Below are 19574 nucleotides of genomic sequence, written 5' to 3'. Positions count from 1 at the left end.
TCTCCCCAGAAAAATGCACACACGATTTTACAAACAAGTTTTATGAGGTCCACAGACCTGGAAGCCAGGTTAAGAACTCCTACTTTAAATAAATGTTTTGCCTGGTAGGATAGTAAAAAAGAGGGAGATGTGAAGAGGAGGGGAGACAAAAGGAAGAGGAGATCCTGCCAGTAGAAAATGGCCAAATTACTTGCAGATATGTGATGTCTGCATAAGTAAAATGACAAGGGAATGTTTTAATTTACAGAAATGGACTTGCAAAAAAATTTGGAACTATCTTGTTTTTCCTAATCCCGGTAAAATGGAGGATAGCAGCAAGAGTTTGAGGATATCTAAGTTGTAAAATGGACGTAAGGACATCGCCAATAAGCTGGACTCCAGAAAGCTCTGTCTAGGATTTTATTAGACTGCTTTTTCCCCCAATATACCTGTTTTGGAAGATTGAGACAAAAAGGCACAAACTCACATTAAATAAACAAGGTAATCTAATCAGTTCTACAAAGTGTATTTTGTAAAAGAAGTAGCACTAGGAACCAACCAAAATAAGTCAGGGAGTCCCAGCAGGGACCGTAAGAGAACTTGGGGAGATATACACATGCCCACAATACTGACCCTGTCCCTGACCTCTCTCTGTGAGAAGGCCAGAGGCCAGCACCGCCCCCTTACAGAGGCACTGCTGCTTCAAACCGAGACTCCGACCCTGGAAATCTGATGGAAGCAGCTGGTCTGAAGGGGCACGGCACATCCTCAGGTACTACCCCTGGAGCTGAGTCTTTCATCATAAACCCCTCTGAGTGCTAGTCAGTGCTAGTCAGGAGGTGGGTGAGAAGGTAAGAGGGATACTTAAAAGCCAACACTGTTGCCCAGCAGCATCCCTATCCATGGGGATAGAATAGACCAGGGACACCCCACCTTATGTTTCTGTGGGCTAGAGCCCCAGATCCAGCTGACCTCAGGAAATTCTAGCTCAGCTCATGTGGATGCTTGCAAACTGGGGCAACAGGTGGAGATGGGAGGAGCCAGAGAAAAGCCAGATAAAGAGCAAGGCCCACCAGAGTTGGAATGGTACGTGTGGATCTCAGAGAAAAGCTGAGGCAAGGAGACTAACATATGATGACCCTCAAACCACATACTGTCGGCTTAGAACATCATGGTTCGTTTCTCTCAGGATAACCCACATCTGGATTTAGCTGATGAATGAAGGGAAAACTTTAAGCACAAATATAATTATAGCTAATACACAGCTTATAGGAAAACATTTACATTTTTCTCCAGTAAGAATGCTTCACTTTCCCAAATAGATGCTACCAGCAGTTGGGAATCCTAAAAACCAACTGAATTGCCCCAGATCCATTACTGTAGCCCCACAAGGTGAGGAGCCTGAAAGGAAGGTGTAACAGGACATTTCCTGGTCCCAAATAGGCCTCAATGAAGGTGAGAGATAACCACACTGAGGGGTCTGAGTCTGTCCATTGTTGCCCCAAGAGGGTCACAGGGAAGCAGCCATCAGGATGTCACAGGTGCAATCCTGTGAAACACTCCCTTATTGCACTTAGAAATCAGTAAGGCAAAACAAACTGACGACAACATAAGGATAAATGATCCCATCCTACTTCTCGCTCTCCCAACACAGATTTGGTCTCTTAATCAGCCACTGCACCCAGACTAGCATGGGCTTGGATCACAACACACTTGGCTAACATACTTCACGAGCCTTGGGAAATGTCAGGTGACACCACAGCTATCTCAGACTCTCCCGCTGGGAAGGCATACTTGGGTTCCGCCAAGTTGTATACAACCACGGAGCACTTGGCAGCTTCTACCTTCCCTGGAGTCTGGACATTTTCACCGGCCTCCCTTTGGTAGAGTTCTATGCTACGAGCACTACTTGCTTTTTGCTTTTGATTGTCCAGGACAGAACTCAGCATGGGGGCGGGACGAGCTGAGTTCCTGATCCCCAAATTCCTTTCCAGCAACTGGAGACAAGAGGGAACATGTTCTGCTGGGGAAAAGCTTTTTGCATGCTCGTTTTGTGCAGCATGAAAACATCAGGACCCTCATGTCCTGACCAGCCTCAGAGACAGAGGACAGGAATCTAACAAAGCACAGAGAAGAGAGGATTATTGCTGAGTGGCAGCACCAGCCCAAAAGGGAAGAGGAGCGTGGACATACAGAGCTCCGGGGGTGGGGGTGGGGGTGGGGGGTGGGACAGACTAATTAGTACATATGGGGCTGACTCAATTCTAAGGGCCACACTGGACAGGTCCCTCCACGCGGAGAACTGACCCGGACATGTTGTGGGCTCTGCAAGGTTCAGACAGAGTGAGCAACAGGAGGGCCAAGAAGCCACGGGTGTCTCTAAGACTAGTGACCAGAGATGTGATCCTGGGGCAGGGGTTATCTGTATTTGTTACATTTTTAAAACAGAGACTGGATGGGCCCTGGTTACTTCCTTGGTGCCTACAGCACATTAACAATGGGTTACTGAGAGCAGAGATCAGAGTTATGAAGCCACACTGCTGTTCTGTGGAACTGGAGGAAAAAACTGTATTTCTAACTCATCTCTCCCCAGGTGAGCACTCAAAACTGCCTCTATTTGCAGTTTTGCCCAGGAAGCAAAATACTTCAGTTTCTCCCCAGGTCGAAAACAAATGAACTTAAATCATTCAAATCACCACATCACAAAAGGCAGCTATTTTGAAAGACTAAAAATGTCACTTGGAAATAAAGGGGGGGTTGTGGGGGGGACGTGGGGGGGGACACACAGAAATGGGCTGAGAACAAAATGGTTGGAGAGGGAGGAGCTGTAAATACAGCAACCTACACGCCATATATCTCAGAGGACCAGGCTCCCGCACACACGGGCTTCATAATACCAGACGGTCTATTTGTTCACAATATTAAAGGGCATCTAGAATTAGCTACAGTAAGGGACTGAAAGTTGCCTGAAGAATGGGCACAGAAAGGCTGCGTCCGAAGATGGCCTGTCACTCAGGAGGGTGGAGCTGCTGGGCCTTCCTGTTGACCACTGTCTTGCAAAACTAGAAGAGAAATATAATTATTAAGGAAGCAACAGAGGAAAATAGAAACACACTGTAAATCACTGATGGCAGAATTTCAAAAGGAGGAAAGATGCCAGTCGGGGGTCCGGGGAGGAAACCAATGTCCAACCAGCTGGCACTGCATCAATCCACTTAGTCCCACTATTTTATCTCCCTGAAGTTCTCAGGCACAATGGGCAGGGAGTGCGAGCCGAGGTTTGCATTACTACTGGTGAGATGCCAGGCCTCCTCAGCTCCTTAGTGTTAGAGGACAATCAGATTTTACTTGACAAAATAATTTTTTCTCAGAGCCTGATGGGAAGCAGGGCCAGGTTTTTAATTCCATGACCAAGCCCACCGAGAGCTGCTGGAATATCAGCAAGTCTGGAAGTGTGCAGGGTGCTGGGAGCTAAGGGAAGGACGGGGCTTGGGAACGAGTGGCAGCATGAAACAGGGACATCTCATCCTGCCCCTAGGACACTCCAAGCATCTGAAAGAGGCTGCCTCTGATGAGGACAGCTACTTAGTATGGGATCAGAGGCTCTAAGGAGGAAGGAAATGAAGCACCAGAAAAACGACAAACCGCAGGAAAAGCTGGCCAGCAGATTTTCCAAGGGTGGGGCAGGGAATGCATGCAGTTGGGGGCCAGGAACTAGCTCTGGCACTGGGGGGTACAGGGAGCACCCCTGAATGCCGGCTTCAACTTGAAATAGCTCTAGTTATGAAAGGAAGAGGAATTAGTTGCAGATAAGCTTCAGTTCTTGTGTCTACTGCTCCAACCCAGCCATACTTCTCACTACTGGGTGGGTCCATGTGTCTGTCTGGGTGGTTCATTATAAAATCACATGTCCCTGAGATGGTCTAATAGTCACGTCTTTCAATGGAAGCCTGAGAGCTGTTTAGCATGGCAGTTATCATTATTAATGGAGGCCAGGACGAGGAATGAAGCAAGTTTCCTGACTCCATAGGTGGGCTCCTGAGGCCCTGAGGACCTAAACTGACTTTCACGTCGATGAGACGCGAAGGGAGAGATTCAGTACATACAGTGCAGAAGGGAGAGGGGTGCCTCTAGTCATCCGCGGTCATTCCTTTCACTGGGTCCTTTTGTCTCATCTGGAACAGAAAAAAACAGGAAAAACTGAAGGCTCTTGCTGCTGATGGAACTCCAACACAAATACATTCCGCCTTCTCTTCAGTCCTGCCAGTGAAGAGGGTGGAGCATTTTTTGTGCACAAAGCAAATCAGAAGATTTTGCATACGTACAACCAAAGCCATACCATTTATAGCTCCATGTCACTGGTCCCACGGTCCATGATTTCTGTTCCTCTCCCTGCATCCCAGTGCTGGGGTGCAGCTCTTAAGCTCCTCCATTCATTCAACAAATATCTATGAAGCAACTCTTTTGTTCATTCATTCATTCATTCATTCAACAAATATCTATGAAGCAACTCTTTTGTGCTAGGAGCTGCGCAAAAACTGCTCCAGGTCTGAGGATTCGGCAGTGAACCAAAACAGACCAAGTCTCTCCTTCTGGTGCCTACATTCGGGGGCAAAGTAGGGGAGAATGAACAAACCAATATACTTTGCGGGGGGGGGCGCTGCTGGGATGGAGAATGACTGTGAAGAAGTGGGCTGTGGAAGGCCTCTATGGTATGTGACGTGAGTAGGGACCCGAAGGAAGTGAGGGGGAAAGTCCTGTGGCTCCCTGGAGGGGGTATGTAGGGGGGGTCGTCCAGGCAGAGGGAACAGCAATTCCCTTTCCTGGGCTCTGCTGAGAGGCTCCACGCAGTCAGTCAGGTAGGCAGAGTGTGGCACAAGGCAGGGGTTGAAGTGCCGGGGGGGTAGGTCTCAGCAGAAGTGCGAGGCTGCTGGAAAGCAGGATGGGGTCTTCTCTGGAAGCCCTGAGTAGCCCCTGTCAACTGCATCTTCCAAGCAGAAGTGGACACAACTTCTTGCGGGGATAGCGTGGAGGTGATCTCTCTCAAATCCTTTCCAACTTGAGAGTTCCATTCTATTTGCAGAATACCTATAGCACATGTGTATTTTAACTTCCCATTAGCTATTTCTTCACTATCCATGAGCTTTCTGCTTGACTTTCATTCTTTTTTCATTCAACAAATTTTGAACACCTCAGAGAATGACCTGTGGAATCAAACTCCCTGGATTATATTCTGGCGCCAAGACCAACTGTGTGACCCTGAGCAAGCGACTTCACTGCACTCTATGCCTCAGTCTCTGTCATAATAAAATAGAGATAATAAAAGTACCCACATCATGTGGTTGTTGAGAATGAAATAAAGATATTCGTGGCGAGTACCTAGCGTGAAGTATGCACTCAGGCCACGTTATCTGTGTTATTTCTGCAACATCCTGCCCTGAAGGGGATGCATGTGTCCACAAGCCCTGAAGAACTTGGACTTCTATGCTACGTTCCTCCTCCGAGTTCTGTGTTATTCGCGAAAACTTTAATACTGCCGCATTTTGCAGAGACTCTACCTCAGAAGTAGTTCTCCACTAGGAAATAGTTTCAAAATACCCTCCCCACTACATTTCAAACTCCTGTTCATTGTTCACACTCCCTGCTTCCCCCCAATTATTATAATCAGTGAGTCATGGGGAACCTGGGCATGGTAAAAAAAAAAAATTCTCCTGCTCCTCCCCGGAGGTTCTGATATTCACTCCTTCTTGACAGCTTTTACCAGAATTACATCAGATGTCTTTGGTTGGTCTTTTAGGCCTGAGTTTCCTACTTGAGCAAAACAATCGCCTGGGCTACTTGTGGATTTTTGGAACCCAGACCTGCTAAGTCAGAACCTACGGAGACAAGACAGTAAGTGAGTCATAAAATCAGTCTTACAAGTCTCACTTTTCATCATTCCCAGCAAAGACCCGCCGTGCCCAACAGGAGGTCTGGTTGCCGATACCAAGTCGACATGTGCTCATTCCTAGCTCCGCCGACACAACTGCTCTAAACTCGTTCTCGGGAATGGGATCCTTTTTTTTAAGTTTTTTTTTTTTTTTAATTCATTTAAGTAATCTCTATCCCCAACGTGGGGCTCGAACTCACAACCCTGAGATTAAGAGTTGCATGCTCCTCCAACTGAGTTAGCCAGGCACCCCATGAATGGTAGAGTTTTGATTTTTATTGCCCCTCTAACCTCAGTTATCTGTCATTTAATGTCTGTTAATATATTACTTTCTTAGAGTTTAAAAAATTCAAGATTTTCCAACATGATAGGAATCTGTTAAGGATAAAGGCACTATCATATTTTAATTTAATTAATTTTATTTTTATTTTTTTAAAGATTTTATCTGTAAGTAATCTCTACACCCAACATGGGGTTCAGACTCACAACACCAAGACCAAGAGTCACACACTCCACTGACTGAGGCAGTCAGGCACCCCTGGACTGTCGTATTTTTAGAAAGACAAAAAGTTTACCTTGTAGTGTTAGGCTGGAATTAGAAGTATCCGTGTGAACATAATATGTAAGACAGAGGGAGAAATAACTATAGATGTAAAAGTTCCCCAGCTCTGTCCTATGAGGCGGCCTGGGGGCAGCAACACCCCAACCGTCATGAGCACACCTAACCCCCTTCACTGAAAGGAACCAGGGCTCCTTAGGGATATGACAGGTCCCAGGGCTGTGTCACGGAAGGAAAATGACGAGCCTGTGATACCTCATTGTGCCTCAGGTGGACAGAGAAAACCTTACCAGCAACTGGACAGAAAGACAGCTGGAATACAATGAAAGGACACCGAATCTGTGACAGTTTGGCCTAAAATACATAAACTGGATCTGATTATGCAGAATCACTGGACAAACCCAAACCAAAAGACATTCTACCAAATGACTCGCCTATCACCTCCAAAGCGTCAAGGTCACAGAAGACCAGGAAAACTGAGGAACTGCACCAGACTGAGAGACACTAGAAAGGTGCAGTGTGTGGCACTCGGGCTCTATCCTCTGCTTCAAAGGAATGGGGTCTCTGGGTCAAGGGGTATACAGGAGTTCTTTGTATTCTTGCTGTTTCTGTAAAATTGGAAACTCTTTTGAAATAACTTTTAAGAACTGAAGTACAACTGATGTACAATATTATGCTAGTTTCGGCGTACGATACAGTGATTCGACAATTAGAAACGTTAGGAAATGCTCGCCACATAAGTGTAGTTGCATTCGGTGACCATACAAAGTTATCACACTACTGTGGTAGCGCTGTCCTGTGCTGTACTTCTCATCCTGTCACAGACTCGCTTTATAACAGGAAGTGTGTACACTCTAATCCCCTTCACCTATTTTCCCCCTCCCCTCTGGAAACCACCAATTTATCCTCTGTATTTATGAGTCCACTTCTGCTTCTCGTTTGTTTGTTCATTTGTTTTGTTTTTTAGATTCCACATGTAAGTGAGATTATATGGTATTTGTCTTTTTCTGTCTGACTTTTCACTTAGTATCATGCCCTTTAGGGTCCATCCATACTGTCACAATGCAAAATTTCATTCCTTTTATGGCTGATATTCCATCCATTCTATTTACACACACACACACACACACACACACACACACACACACACACCCCTCCCAAATCTTCTCTATCCATTAATCTATCGAAAGATACTTAGGTTGTTTCCGTATCTCGGCTCAAAATAATTTTTTTTTAAATTTTTTAAAAAGATTTTATTTATTTATTTATTTATTTATTTGACAGAGAGAAAGAGGGAGAGAGTGAGCACAAGCAGGGGGAGAGGGAGAGGGAGCAGCAGGCTCCCTGCTGAGCAGGGAGCCCGATGTAGGGCTCGATCCCAGGACCCTGGGATCATGCCGAGCCGAAAGCAGATGCTTAATGGACCGAGCCACCCAGGCGCCCCAAAATAATTTTTTTTAAAGATTTTATTTATTTATTCGACAGAGATAGAGACAGCCAGTGAGAGAGGGAACACAAGCAGGGGGAGTGGGAGAGGAAGAAGCAGGCTCATAGCAGAGGAGCCTGATGTGGGGCTCGATCCCATAACGCCGGGATCACGCCCTGAGCCGAAGGCAGACGCTTAACCGCTGTGCCACCCAGGCGCCCCCAAAATAATTTTTTTTTAAACACAGAAATGTGCTCATTAAATGTTTGCTCACTAATGACCACATAAATTTTCAATTTCAGAGAAGCTCAGATTTAATATAGGGGAGCAAAGCTCCTTGGGCCTCAACCAGATCCATGTATACCCTAAGAGTTTATTGCCTTGCTTTAATTTACTAATGTAAAGCCAGGTCCTGTTTTCCTACTGCTTAAGATGCAACTTCCTATCAAGGAACATAACAGCTTCCCCTACTCTCAGAGACAAGGTCACCTCAGAGGGTGCCCTGAAATAAAAATACATTATTTTATTCTTATAATGAAATGCTCTAAGAATGCTTTTTTCCTGTTTCCTGGGGCCTATATGACACTGTGAGGTTTTATCTGATGTTTGTTCCTCAGATCAAGCTACTGCAGGCTATATATACACATATAGTCAAGGAATATGAAAACAGAAACTCCAATCTTGTTTTGTTTGTTTTTAACTGATCTTCTCTAGGGAATAAGGCCAGGGATTGGAAGAATGGGACTTTAATTCATCTATTTATTTTATTTATTTGCATGGACTTCCATTTTTTTGTTTTTCCAGCTTTTTTTTAAAGATTTAATTTTATTTTTTTAAATTTTTTATTACTTTTTTTATTTTTTATTTTTTTAAAGATTTTATTTATTTATGTGACAGAGATAGACAGCCAGCGAGAGAGGGAACACAGCAGGGGAGTGGGAGAGGAAGAAGCAGGCTCCCAGCGGAGGAGCCTGATGTGGGACTCGATCCTGGAACGCCAGGATCACGCCCTGAGCCGAAGGCAGGCACTTAGCGACTGCGCTACCCAGGCGCCCCTAAATTTTTTATTACTTTTTAAAAAGAAATCTCTAAAATCTTAAATAAACAAATAAATAAATAAAATCTCTATACCCGACATGGAACTCGAACTCACAACCCTGAGATCAAGAGTTGCATGCTCTACTAAATAAGCCAGCCAGATGCCCCTATTTTTCTATAGCATTTGAAAACTGTTTTTACTATTAAGTATGATATACTCCTTTGATTACAAAAAATCAAAACAACACAAAACAAAAAACTAGTAAAAGTATCAATGTCAGTATCCTGGTTGTGATACTGTGGTATATAGTTTTGCTACATGTTGCCACTGAGAGAAATGGATCTCTGTGTATTATTTCTTATAACTGCATATGAATCTTACAATCATTTCAAAATAAAAAGTTCAATAAAATAAAGCTAGTAAAAAAAAAATCAGTTTAAGACACTGAAAAGCATGGGGTGCCTGGGTGGCTCAGTCATTAAGCGTCTGCCTTTGGCTCAGGGCGTGATCCCAGGGTCCTGGGATGGAGTCCTGCATCAGGCTCCCTGCTCCACTGGGAGCCTGCTTCTTCCTCTCCCACTCCCCCTGCTTGTGTTCCCTCTCTCACTGGCTGTCTCTCTCTGTCAAATAAATAAATAAAATCTTAAAAAAAAAAAAAAAAGACACTGAAAAGCAACCATAGACCAAGCATTCCTTTTTTTTTTTTTTTAAAGATTTTATTTATTTATTTGACAGAGATAGAGACAGCCAGCGAGAGAGGGAACAGGGAGAGTGGGAGAGGAAGAAGCAGGCTCACAGCAGAGGAGCCCGATGTGGGGCTCGATCCCACAACGCCGGGATCACGCCCTGAGCCGAAGGCAGACGCTTAACCGCTGTGCCACCCAGGCGCCCCAGACCAAGCATTCCTGAAAGAACAGATACGAGGCACATGCGGAATTGTTTTTAGAAGCCCTTTAGAAAGCCCTTTGGAAAACAAATTTGGTAATAAATGGTAAGAGTCTTAAATTCTCTAATTCCATTTGTAGGAATTTATTCTAAGGAAATAATCGTAATCCAAATCCAAATAATAATCCAAAAAACTGAGTGCACAAAAATTTTCATCATGGCATTATTTGTAGCAGTGAGAACCTGGAAGCATGAAGGAAAATCCAGCATAGAGCAATGACAGACTATGGAGCAATATGCATGCTGCAGTCAGGACCACCTATGTGAAGAAACTTTCAGTGGGAAACTTTGTATTTGTTATAATGTTATATATTTGTTACAATGTTCAGAGAAAAAAGTAGGAAACACATTTGGCCCATGCAATATATCGTAACTAAGTAAAAGTGTGTAGGAAGACTTAAAATGTGCTAGAGGTTGTCTTTAAAGATTTTATTTATTTATTTTGAGAGAGAGGGCACGCACACACGTGCCAGCGAGTGGGGGGAGGAGCAGAGGGAAGGGGAGAGAATCTCAAGTGACTCTGTGATGGGCGAGGAGCAGGGCTCAATCCCATGACCCTCGATCCCATGACCTTGAGATCATGACCTGAGCCGAAACCAAGATTTGGATGCTCAACCGACTGAGCCACCCAGACACCTAGAGATTGTCTTTAAGTAGAGTACAAGTGATTTCTTTCTGCTTTTCACTATTTCCAAAAGAATGTTGAATGTTTATATATTACCTTAATATTGAAAAATGAGACTGTACCTAAAAAGAAAATAAAGCTACTTCCGTGTTTCAAGATGCTGGGGTCTGCCCTGGGGTCAATCACTGTTGGGCAGATGAGAGAGAAGTAAGAATCCACGGAACATCATCTTCCGCCACATATAGGGATCCCTCGGCCTCAAGATACTGAGCTAGCTCTGCCCTCTGCACCTGCTACTGGCACTGAGTGGTTTCTCTATCAGCTTAACGGTCCAAACTTCTATCTACCCCATTCACAAACTGGAAACTTTGGGGTATAGTGTCCTGCCAGGCATTTCACTGCACAGGGACACTTATAAGTCTCTGGGTAACCAGTTCAGAGTTTAAGACTTAAAATCTAGAAATGATGGTGATCCATCATCCATCCATCTGTCCGAAAACCATAGGATGGAACAAGAGACCTCTACATCAAAACTCAGGAGATGAGAAAGGACAGGCACATTCACACGTAAGCATGTGGACAGGAGACTGACTATGAGGCTCAGAGACAGCCCCCAAGGTGGGCCAGCAGAGCAAGGGGGTCACGCAGCCTCTTGGCATCATCACAAAGGGATGGGCTATGGAGGGACCAGAGGAATCATGGAGCCAACAGGGACTTAGAAGGCAGCCCCACAAGGGAAGGCTGGGAAAGAAAATGCTGCAGAATCTTAATCATGCACTCTGACACACAGGATCTCTGCTGGTTTTAAGCAAATGTTCTAGAGGCCAGTAAATCAGAAAACAAGTTTTCTTAAAAATTTTTAAATGACTTCTCTTCTCCCAGGTTCATTATCTAGAGCTAGTGGCCAAAGGCCCAGGCGGTACCTGTTCACTGAACTAGAAGGCATCCTCAACTTCTTTGAGCCTCTGTTTCTCTTATCTATAAAATGAAAATAATACTATAGCACAGGCTGACATGATGATTTGATGACATAATTCAAGGAAAATGCTGACCACACACGACAGGCATACAGTACGACCTCAATAAAATATTAGCTTCTATTTGTAGTAAAAATATTTTTATTAATACCATGTTCAAGAGATAGTGAATTCCCCAATACAGTAGGTGATCAAGTGCAGGCCAATGGGGAAGCTGCAGAGAGGACTCAAGCACTGGCAAGGTAACTGGACTAAGTCACCTTTAAGGTGCTTTCTTCCAATTTTGAGTCTGTATGAGTCTTTCTTCAGAGAGCAAGAGCAAGGGAGAGGGAGAAAAAGAGGGCAGAAGGGGAGGGGAAAGAGGAAAGGAGGGAGGGAGACAGAGAGACGCTGCTCTCCTACAGGCACATGTTTCCTGACATTTTTCTTTTTAGGGCAAAGGACTAATCTCTTGATCCCCCATTTCTCAAATCCTTGAGCCTCATCCAAGAATGGTGAGTCCACCTTCCCACAGGGACTAGAGTTACAGTAGTGGAGACTGTGGCCTTATAGTGACCTCTCATAATTCACCAAAAAATTCACCCACACTAGGCTACTAAGCATTAATCGAAGAATAAGGGTCATAATTCCTACTGCAAATTTACAGTTAATCATGGCAGATTGTAAGCATGCATTTATTCCGATTCCTCCCCCAAACCCTACTATGATGCGAGTGAAGGAATAGCAAAAGGTCTAAAACCACGAAGGCAACAAGAACAGCAGATAAGAGATCGTAGCAACATTCTGGAAGACAACATACGGATGGATGAGTAGTTACTAATTCGCAGAGCGGCAGATCGGACACCCGAGTGCCTGTGAGGAGGGGAGCCAAGAAGGACACGCCTATCCGTGCTGCGGGTTCTCCGAAGGCCCAGGATCTGGAGGCACCACGTACCTCAGAGGGTGGGAGTGCGGGTGGGGCTGAAAACAGGTGACTTATTCGTAAGTGAGAAAAAACCCAGTGTGCTTCTGGTGTACCCTGGTGTTCCCTCCCTGAATTCTCAGAGGAAATAAAGAACATACAGGGGGCCGAAAAACCTTGAAAACCAAACATGAAAACAAAAAGCCATAGCTTTAGAAAGAGAGATAATGCACAAAGAAAAATAGAAAAAAGTACTTAAGAAAAAGAACACAGCATAAGACGTGCTTTAAAATGCTTTTAAGGGGCGCCTGGGTGGCTCAGTTGGTTAAGCGTCTGCCTTCGGCTCAGGTCATGATCCTGGGGTCCCAGGCCCAGGTTGGGCTCCACACTTGGCGGGGAGCCTGGTTCTCCCTCTCCCTCTGCCTTTTCCCCCACTTGTGCTCTCTGTTTCAAATAAATAAATAAATAAAATCTTAAAAAAAAAAAGAAAAGAAAGAAAACAAAACTATTAACTAAAAAATATAAATAAATAAAAAATTTTAAATTCAATAGATGAGAGAGAAGTTAACACTGGAAACCACCTCCCAGAAAGCAGATAAGAAGGGACAGAAAATGTACAAAAATCAGGTCAATTAAAGAGGTCTGACTTCTAACTTCTAATAAAAATTCCAGAAAAAGAACAAAGAAAACAGAGGGGAGAAAACTGTGATACAAAGAGAAATTACAATATAAAAACATTTTCTACAACTGAGAAGACCTTGGGGCACCTGGGTTGCTCAGCTGGTTGAGTGGCTGGCTCTGGATTTCGGCTCAGGTCATGATCTCAGGGTCCTGAGATTGAGCTCCGAGTTGGGCTCTGTGCTCAGCACACAGAGTCTGTTTGTCCCTCTCCCTCTGCTCCCCCCCACCCCACTTGTGCTCTCTCTCCCTCTCCCATAAATAAAATCTTAAAAAAAAAAAAAAGAACTGAGGGGATCTTTAGATCTTTAGTTTTTAGAACTGAGAGGGAGCAAATCCATAAGGATGGACTGACATCACCTGCATTATTATACAGTGTGCATCACACACCAACCAGACCAGACCGTCCATGTAACGTAACGGCAGAGATACATAAAACTAAGCTAACAAAAGGGAGGGAAGCAACTACTAACTTCTTATATTATTTTTTTTTTAAGTTTTTATTTAAATTCCAGTTAACAGGGGCACCCGGGTGGCTCAGTCAGTTAAGCATCCGCCTTCAGCTCAGGTCATGATCTCAGGGTCCTGGGATTGAGCCCCAAGTCAGGCTCCCTGCTCAGCAGGGAGTCTGCTTCTCCCTCTCCCTCTGCCCCTCCTCCCCTTGCTTGTGCTCGCTCTCAAATAAATAAAATCTCAATACATAAATAAATAAATAAAAACTAAATTTCAGTTAACATACAGTGTAATATTAGTTTTAGGCTAACTTCTTAAAAAAAAAAACAATAGTTCTTTCAAGAAAGGAACAAATATCAGGAGCAGACTAAAGTGCTCAGTTGGGGAGAAGAATGACAAAGTTGTCATAATAACAACGCTGAATAATGAATTAACCCCAAATTGTGGTACTGGAGGAAAGAAAAGACAGTTTGAGTGGTAGGTGCGGTAGAGGAGTTAAACCTTTCATGAGAAAAGATGATCATTAATATCTAAAGTTGAGAAATGAAGAATTAAGCGCCAAGTATATTCTTTGGAAATATGGGGGTAATGAACAAAAGAAACAACCATAAGAACTGCAAGGGGCCACTTCTGGGGTGCTGGACTCCAGGTCAGGGCAGAGGAGGACAGCTTCTCCCTTCTAAGCCTGGGATACTGTCTGAGTTTGTAAATTATAAAAATACTTCTAGAGGTAATGTTTTTGTTACGGCAATGACTGTCATGGTGGTTTCACAGGTGTATACTTATCTGAAATTCATCAAGATGGAGAGATTAAATACGTGCACAGGGCATCTGGGTGGTTCAGTCAGTTAAGTGTCCAACTCTTGGTTTCAGCTCAGGTCATGACCTCAGGGTAGTTAGATCCAGCACTGCATCAGGTTCCTCGCTGAGCATGGAGCCTGCTTAAGAGTCTTTCTTTCCCTTTCCTTCTGCCTAACCCCCACATTGCTCGTGCACACACTCTCTCTTAAATAAATAAGTGCAGCTTTTTTTTTTTTTTAAGATTTTATTTACTGGGGCGCCTGGGTGGCACAGCGGTTAAGCATCTGCCTTCGGCTCAGGGCATGATCCCGGCGTTATGGGATCGAGCCCCACATCAGGCTCCTCCGCTATGAGCCTGCTTCTTCCTCTCCCACTCCCCCTGCTTGTGTCCCCTCTCTCGCTGGCTGTCTCTATCTCTGTCAAATAAATAAATAAAATTAAAAAAAAAAAGATTTTATTTACTTATTTGAGAGAGAGAGAGAGAGAAAGAGCAGAGGAAGGGGCAGAGGGAGAGGGAGAAGCAGACTCCTCACTGAGTGCAGAGCCAGATGTGGGGCTCGATCCCAGGACCCCGAGGATCATGACCTAAGCTGAAACCAAAATTCGGATGCCTACCGACTGAGCCACCCAGGAGCCCCTGTGTAGCTTTCTGTATGCCAGTATACCCCCAATAAAGTGTTTTTTTTTTAATTAAGAAATGAAACTAAAAATTAAACTTTGATAACAATATTTTTAGAAGGAGGGAAAAGAAAGCAAAAAGACAAGTAAGTCAGAGGTACAGTTAGCACACAAAGGTCCAGTACAGTTGCTAATGGGGTCAAAAGATGTCCCCCAGTGACACAGACTTGGTTTTGCTTTCTCTTCCACTGCAAACTACTTAAAATTCCAATTCTAAATAGGGTTTCCTGCATTTGCAGTTATCCTGGAGGATAGTGGTCTTCTGGGTTTTCAGCACAATTCTCTACAGAATGGAGAAACACACAGAGAGAGGTGGGGGACTAAAAAAGACCTCCCTAATGGTGAGGGCTCTCAAACTTTGGATCTGAGGGAGGCAGATCCAGTGGCTTCTCTGGAGAGCTCTTCCAGCTCCAGGGATTCATATTCTGCCCAAAGAATGAAAGGTTGTCCATAAACACTTCCTCGAACCCCAGCATACTTTCGGCTGGCTTTTGTCAGGCAGTGGGTGGCTGAGGCTCCAGGCTAAACCCCAACGTCTCCACACTCCTTTGTTTGGTAACTTTTTTCTTTTCTTTTCTTCTTTTTTTTGCTCAGGACTCAGGTGACCAAAACACTGACGCCTCTCTCTTACATAGGCAGTACCAGCAGCGCCCTGGACATTAAAAATCTACCACTTCCAGAAGATCCTTAGCCGAAGAGTCAGGAATTGTGTCCAAAATCCTGCCACTTCCCTGCCAAGTATAGCTGGATGAAAAATCAGAACACCTGCCTTCAACAGCAGCGAAGGAAGGAAGAACTCCCGGGCCACGTTTGCACCCAAGACCAGCACAGTGAAGCGCGGCACCACGGACACTCAGGCCTGGGTCTCATCTGAGGCACTGCTGGGGAGCTGAGCAAGGCTGGGCATGGCAATGTCTGCCAGACATCTGGCTCCAGGCCAGCCCACCCAGGGCAAGGAGGGAGAGATGGATGGCAGTTATGAAACAGCTTCCTGCCTTATTTTTAGCCCCGAGAGGGCAGGAGGGCCCCGAATGGCATTTAAGTAAAGAAGAGAAGCCAAGTGATTTCGAACTATGGCTCTTACCCTGACGGTATCACCTGCAGGCTGTATGACCTTGGGCACGGAGCTGGACTCTCTGAGCCCCTACCTCCTCATCTGAGGGTGGCAATAACAGTGGTGTCTCCTCACAGGTACGGCGAGGACCACAGGAGATGGTGTATGTAAAAGCCCTGAGTGGTGCCTTCACACAGTAAGGACGTGAACCTTATTGACGATCTCCTCAGAGTGTGCCTTGCAGAGAAGCATCCCCAAATGAGGCAGGAGTGCTAGGCCTTCAGCTCCCACGGAGCAGACAGCCCTCCTCCTTAGAGCCATGCCAATCCCTCCCTTCCCCCGAAAGAGCCAAGGGTCCAAACTCTAAAAATAGGTCCAAACAACCTAGCAGAGTAGTTAGTTGTGTGTGAGCTGTTGCTGTCCTCTGTGGGTGACGTGCATGGTCCTCACGAATCGGGCAAGCCTGCCTCCTCCCAGGGTCACCTCCAACCCTGCAGCCCAGCAGGACTCCCCCCACCCCACCAGTTCTGAAGAACCACTGCAGAGTTACTCACTTGGCGTACAGCACACACTGCCATATTTGTCTCTCCGAATATGCCAAGACCTCGGCTAGACTGCGAATTCAAGAGCGCTAGCTGTTCTCTTCCTTACGGTTCTAAACTACCTGGCACCAGATCTTCCTCACGCGGACACTAACATGTTCCTAGAGCCACAGGCGGCGCCCTGAGAAACTGCCCACAGGACAGTCTCCTTCATGGATTTACTGAGTCGAGAGCCCAGTCTCCTCCAGGAGCCCACTTACCTCATCCAGCTGTCTCTTCGTCTCTTCTTCCATCCTTCGGATGTCGTCCATCGTCAGGTCAACCCACTTATCGAGCCAACAGAAGAGCTGCCTATGGAAGTTTGTAAACAGACGCCTTTCTTGCTACAAAAAGGAGGGAACCTAGTTAGAACCCAGAAGGCAGAGGCCACTGTTGCAGCTCCGCTCCCATGATCTCCATGTCATTAAGCCCATTGTCTTGAAGGGGCGGGGAGGAGAGTTGCCTGGCTGGCTTATATGGATGAGCCCGCAGGCCACAAAAGTCAGTGACTTTTGCCCTCACGTGACAAGAGGTATTGCTTCAAGAAGAAGGGAGCCCCCTGGAGAGGATGGGTACGTACCTCACAGCTGAGCCCTGTGCCCAAAATGCTACCAACACAGGCAGCCTACAAGCTCACGGTTCAGCAAAAGCCCAGAAACAACTGTGCCAAGTTTCCCTCTTGTCTCTGGAGCCTAAGGCCAGGTTAAAACTGGCCAGCAGCTAAGAAAGGGGGCCCAAGAGCGAGGATCCAACACATCAGAGAAAAAGCTGTAAAAATGCCTTAGGTCTGCCCAGTTCAAGAATTTAGGACACTGGAGAATTTGGCCCATAGGGCCTCTTGCCTTTTGGCTTCAAGAAAGTTTTATCTGAAGTTCTGTCACAGCAAGCCCTTTCCTGTTTCCTTTTTTTGGGGGGGCTTCAGTTTCCTTCCCTGTCACACGTGGTGCCCCTGGATAGATGGCATTAAGCTGTAGGACAGTTAAGTGGAAGGGGAAGTGGGGGCCTGGGAAATTAGGCTGAAATATTCTGATGTCAGCCACCGTCAGACACAACTCATGTGGGTTCTATGATCTTCTCTTGTTGGGCAAAATACACCCCCACCAACACACACACACACACAGGCCTCACCCTGGTCACTTACCTTATGTATAAAGTTTTCCACTTTGTTCTGTAGGCCCCACCACTTGAACTTGACAGTAACCAGTTTGTATGCACACATGTATGGGCAGTCTTTCTGATTTACAAGTTCTTGCTGTATTAGAGACACACATATAGGCAGGTAGGTAACTAAAAGGGCTGACCTCTGGCTCTCCCTTAGCCCACCATAGCCAGTTCCCTCCTCCCTGGGGAGAGGTCTGCCCATGCTACGCCCTGCCCCCTGGTGGTGAGGGTGTGAACTGCACCTTCCAATTTGGGCCCAAGGGTCCTCGGCCTGTTTTGATAGATTTAAATTTTGCTGGGTCTTCCTCTGCCTTGTAATCCTGAGAGAAGTTGTAGAATTGGAGTTAGGGGAGGAAGGGAAAGAGGGAGAGAGAGGGAGAGAGAAGGAGTGACAGAGAGGGAGAGGGAGGGAGACCAAGATTAGATTTTTCCATCAGAGTACACTTCATACTAGTCTTGAAGCTGCTGGTGTAGAGAAAATATGGGAAAATGTTATAAACAAGATATAGAACTGTTTATATTTGCCTCAGAGGAGAGCTGTGCGATTTTCTCTGCCATGGTTTGTTTTCAATTTTACCCACATTAAAGTGTCACAGGGCTGTCTGAGCAGGCACATATTTCCACTGTTTAAGACAGAGATTTTCAGCCCGGGATAAGTATGGATGCCTACCAGGGAAAGCTTTTTCAAAATTCAGATTTCTAGGCCACTCCACCTAAAATCCAGCGAGTAAGAATACCTGCAAGTAAGGGCAGCATACTTTTTTTTTTTTTTAAACCTCTGCAGATGATTCTAAAACATGGCCAGAAAGGAGAACTAGCCGCCAAGCCTGAAATCTCAACCAATCTCCCTCTGGCGCTTTATTTTTTTTTTTTAAACTGACTTGTTTAATAAAATCATTACTGGAAATGTCCAGTGTATAGAAGCTACCCTCTTGTGTACTACCGTCAGCTTCACTTCACCCAGTTATGATGCAGCCAACGCTGCGTGTGAATTAGCCGTAAGGACAGCTTAAGCTTTGGTTGTTCTTCTGCAGTGACTAATATGGACTCAGGAAAAGCAAACTTACTATGATATCTACTTAACGAAAATACTGAAGAAAATAAATCACACATACACATGCATAAGTTATAAAGTATTTCCCAAAGCTAAGAAGATTATTTATGTGTACTTAAAAAAAATAAACCTTTGTGTCGACTAAAACGAATAAAACACAAATAAATTAATTAAATCTTCCCCACCTCTGCTCTCTCTAGCCACACAAAACAACCAGAGTTGACAAAATACACAAAGAGCCATACTCTCTGTTAGCACGTCTGTTTGAGAAACATTTGGGTATGTTTAGTTTGAGAAAATCCATCAAGCTACACATTTAGGATATATTCATTTTGCTGTATGTTATACTTCAATAAAAAAGTTTTTTGAAAAATCCAGTAACCTTTGCAGTGGAAGTGAGGATATTAGGCAAGGAAAACAAAAGATGGTTTTCATATCTTTTTGGAAATGCACAAATCAACATATTTTAAGCAGAGAGAGAGTGACTCCAGGAAAGAGCTATAATACTCTGGGACATGGAGAGCAAACACTTACTCCCCACCAATGGGCAGAGAGCCAAATTCCTCTGCCCTGATCCCAACAGGCCTCTGTCAAATAGGAAGAGTACTGAATGAGCAGGAACCTGAACTTTCCCTCCCTAAAGAAATACTTCCTGGGAGCGCTGAGCAGGACAGATCTGGTCCCTGCTCTCTCCAAGTTCATGGTCTAGCAGAGGCTGTCCTTTTCTAGGAATG

The 19574-nt window shown here is 45.1% G+C and overlaps 1 protein-coding gene across 1 annotated transcript in view; it reads right to left on the bottom strand.

Annotated features, from left to right (window-relative positions):
- Window positions 1-385: 385 nt before the first annotated feature.
- The window catches only part of PITPNA (phosphatidylinositol transfer protein alpha), a 39651-nt gene continuing 20462 nt past the window's right edge, over window positions 386-19574 (bottom strand). Inside the window, exons 8-12 of the mRNA XM_002918040.4 lie at window positions 18029-18106; window positions 17767-17877; window positions 16847-16969; window positions 4086-4154; window positions 386-3041 (exon numbers count right to left, since the gene is read on the bottom strand). Coding sequence (XP_002918086.1) covers window positions 4110-4154; window positions 16847-16969; window positions 17767-17877; window positions 18029-18106 — 357 coding nt within the window. The 3' untranslated portion in view covers window positions 386-3041; window positions 4086-4109. The remainder of the gene's footprint in view (window positions 3042-4085; window positions 4155-16846; window positions 16970-17766; window positions 17878-18028; window positions 18107-19574) is intronic.

The sequence above is a fragment of the Ailuropoda melanoleuca genome, chromosome 13 (genome assembly GCF_002007445.2).
Source record: "Ailuropoda melanoleuca isolate Jingjing chromosome 13, ASM200744v2, whole genome shotgun sequence".
Classification (NCBI taxonomy): Eukaryota; Metazoa; Chordata; class Mammalia; order Carnivora; family Ursidae; genus Ailuropoda; species Ailuropoda melanoleuca.
Note: the sequence above shows the minus strand (reverse complement) of the source record. Positions and strands in the feature narration are given on the sequence as shown.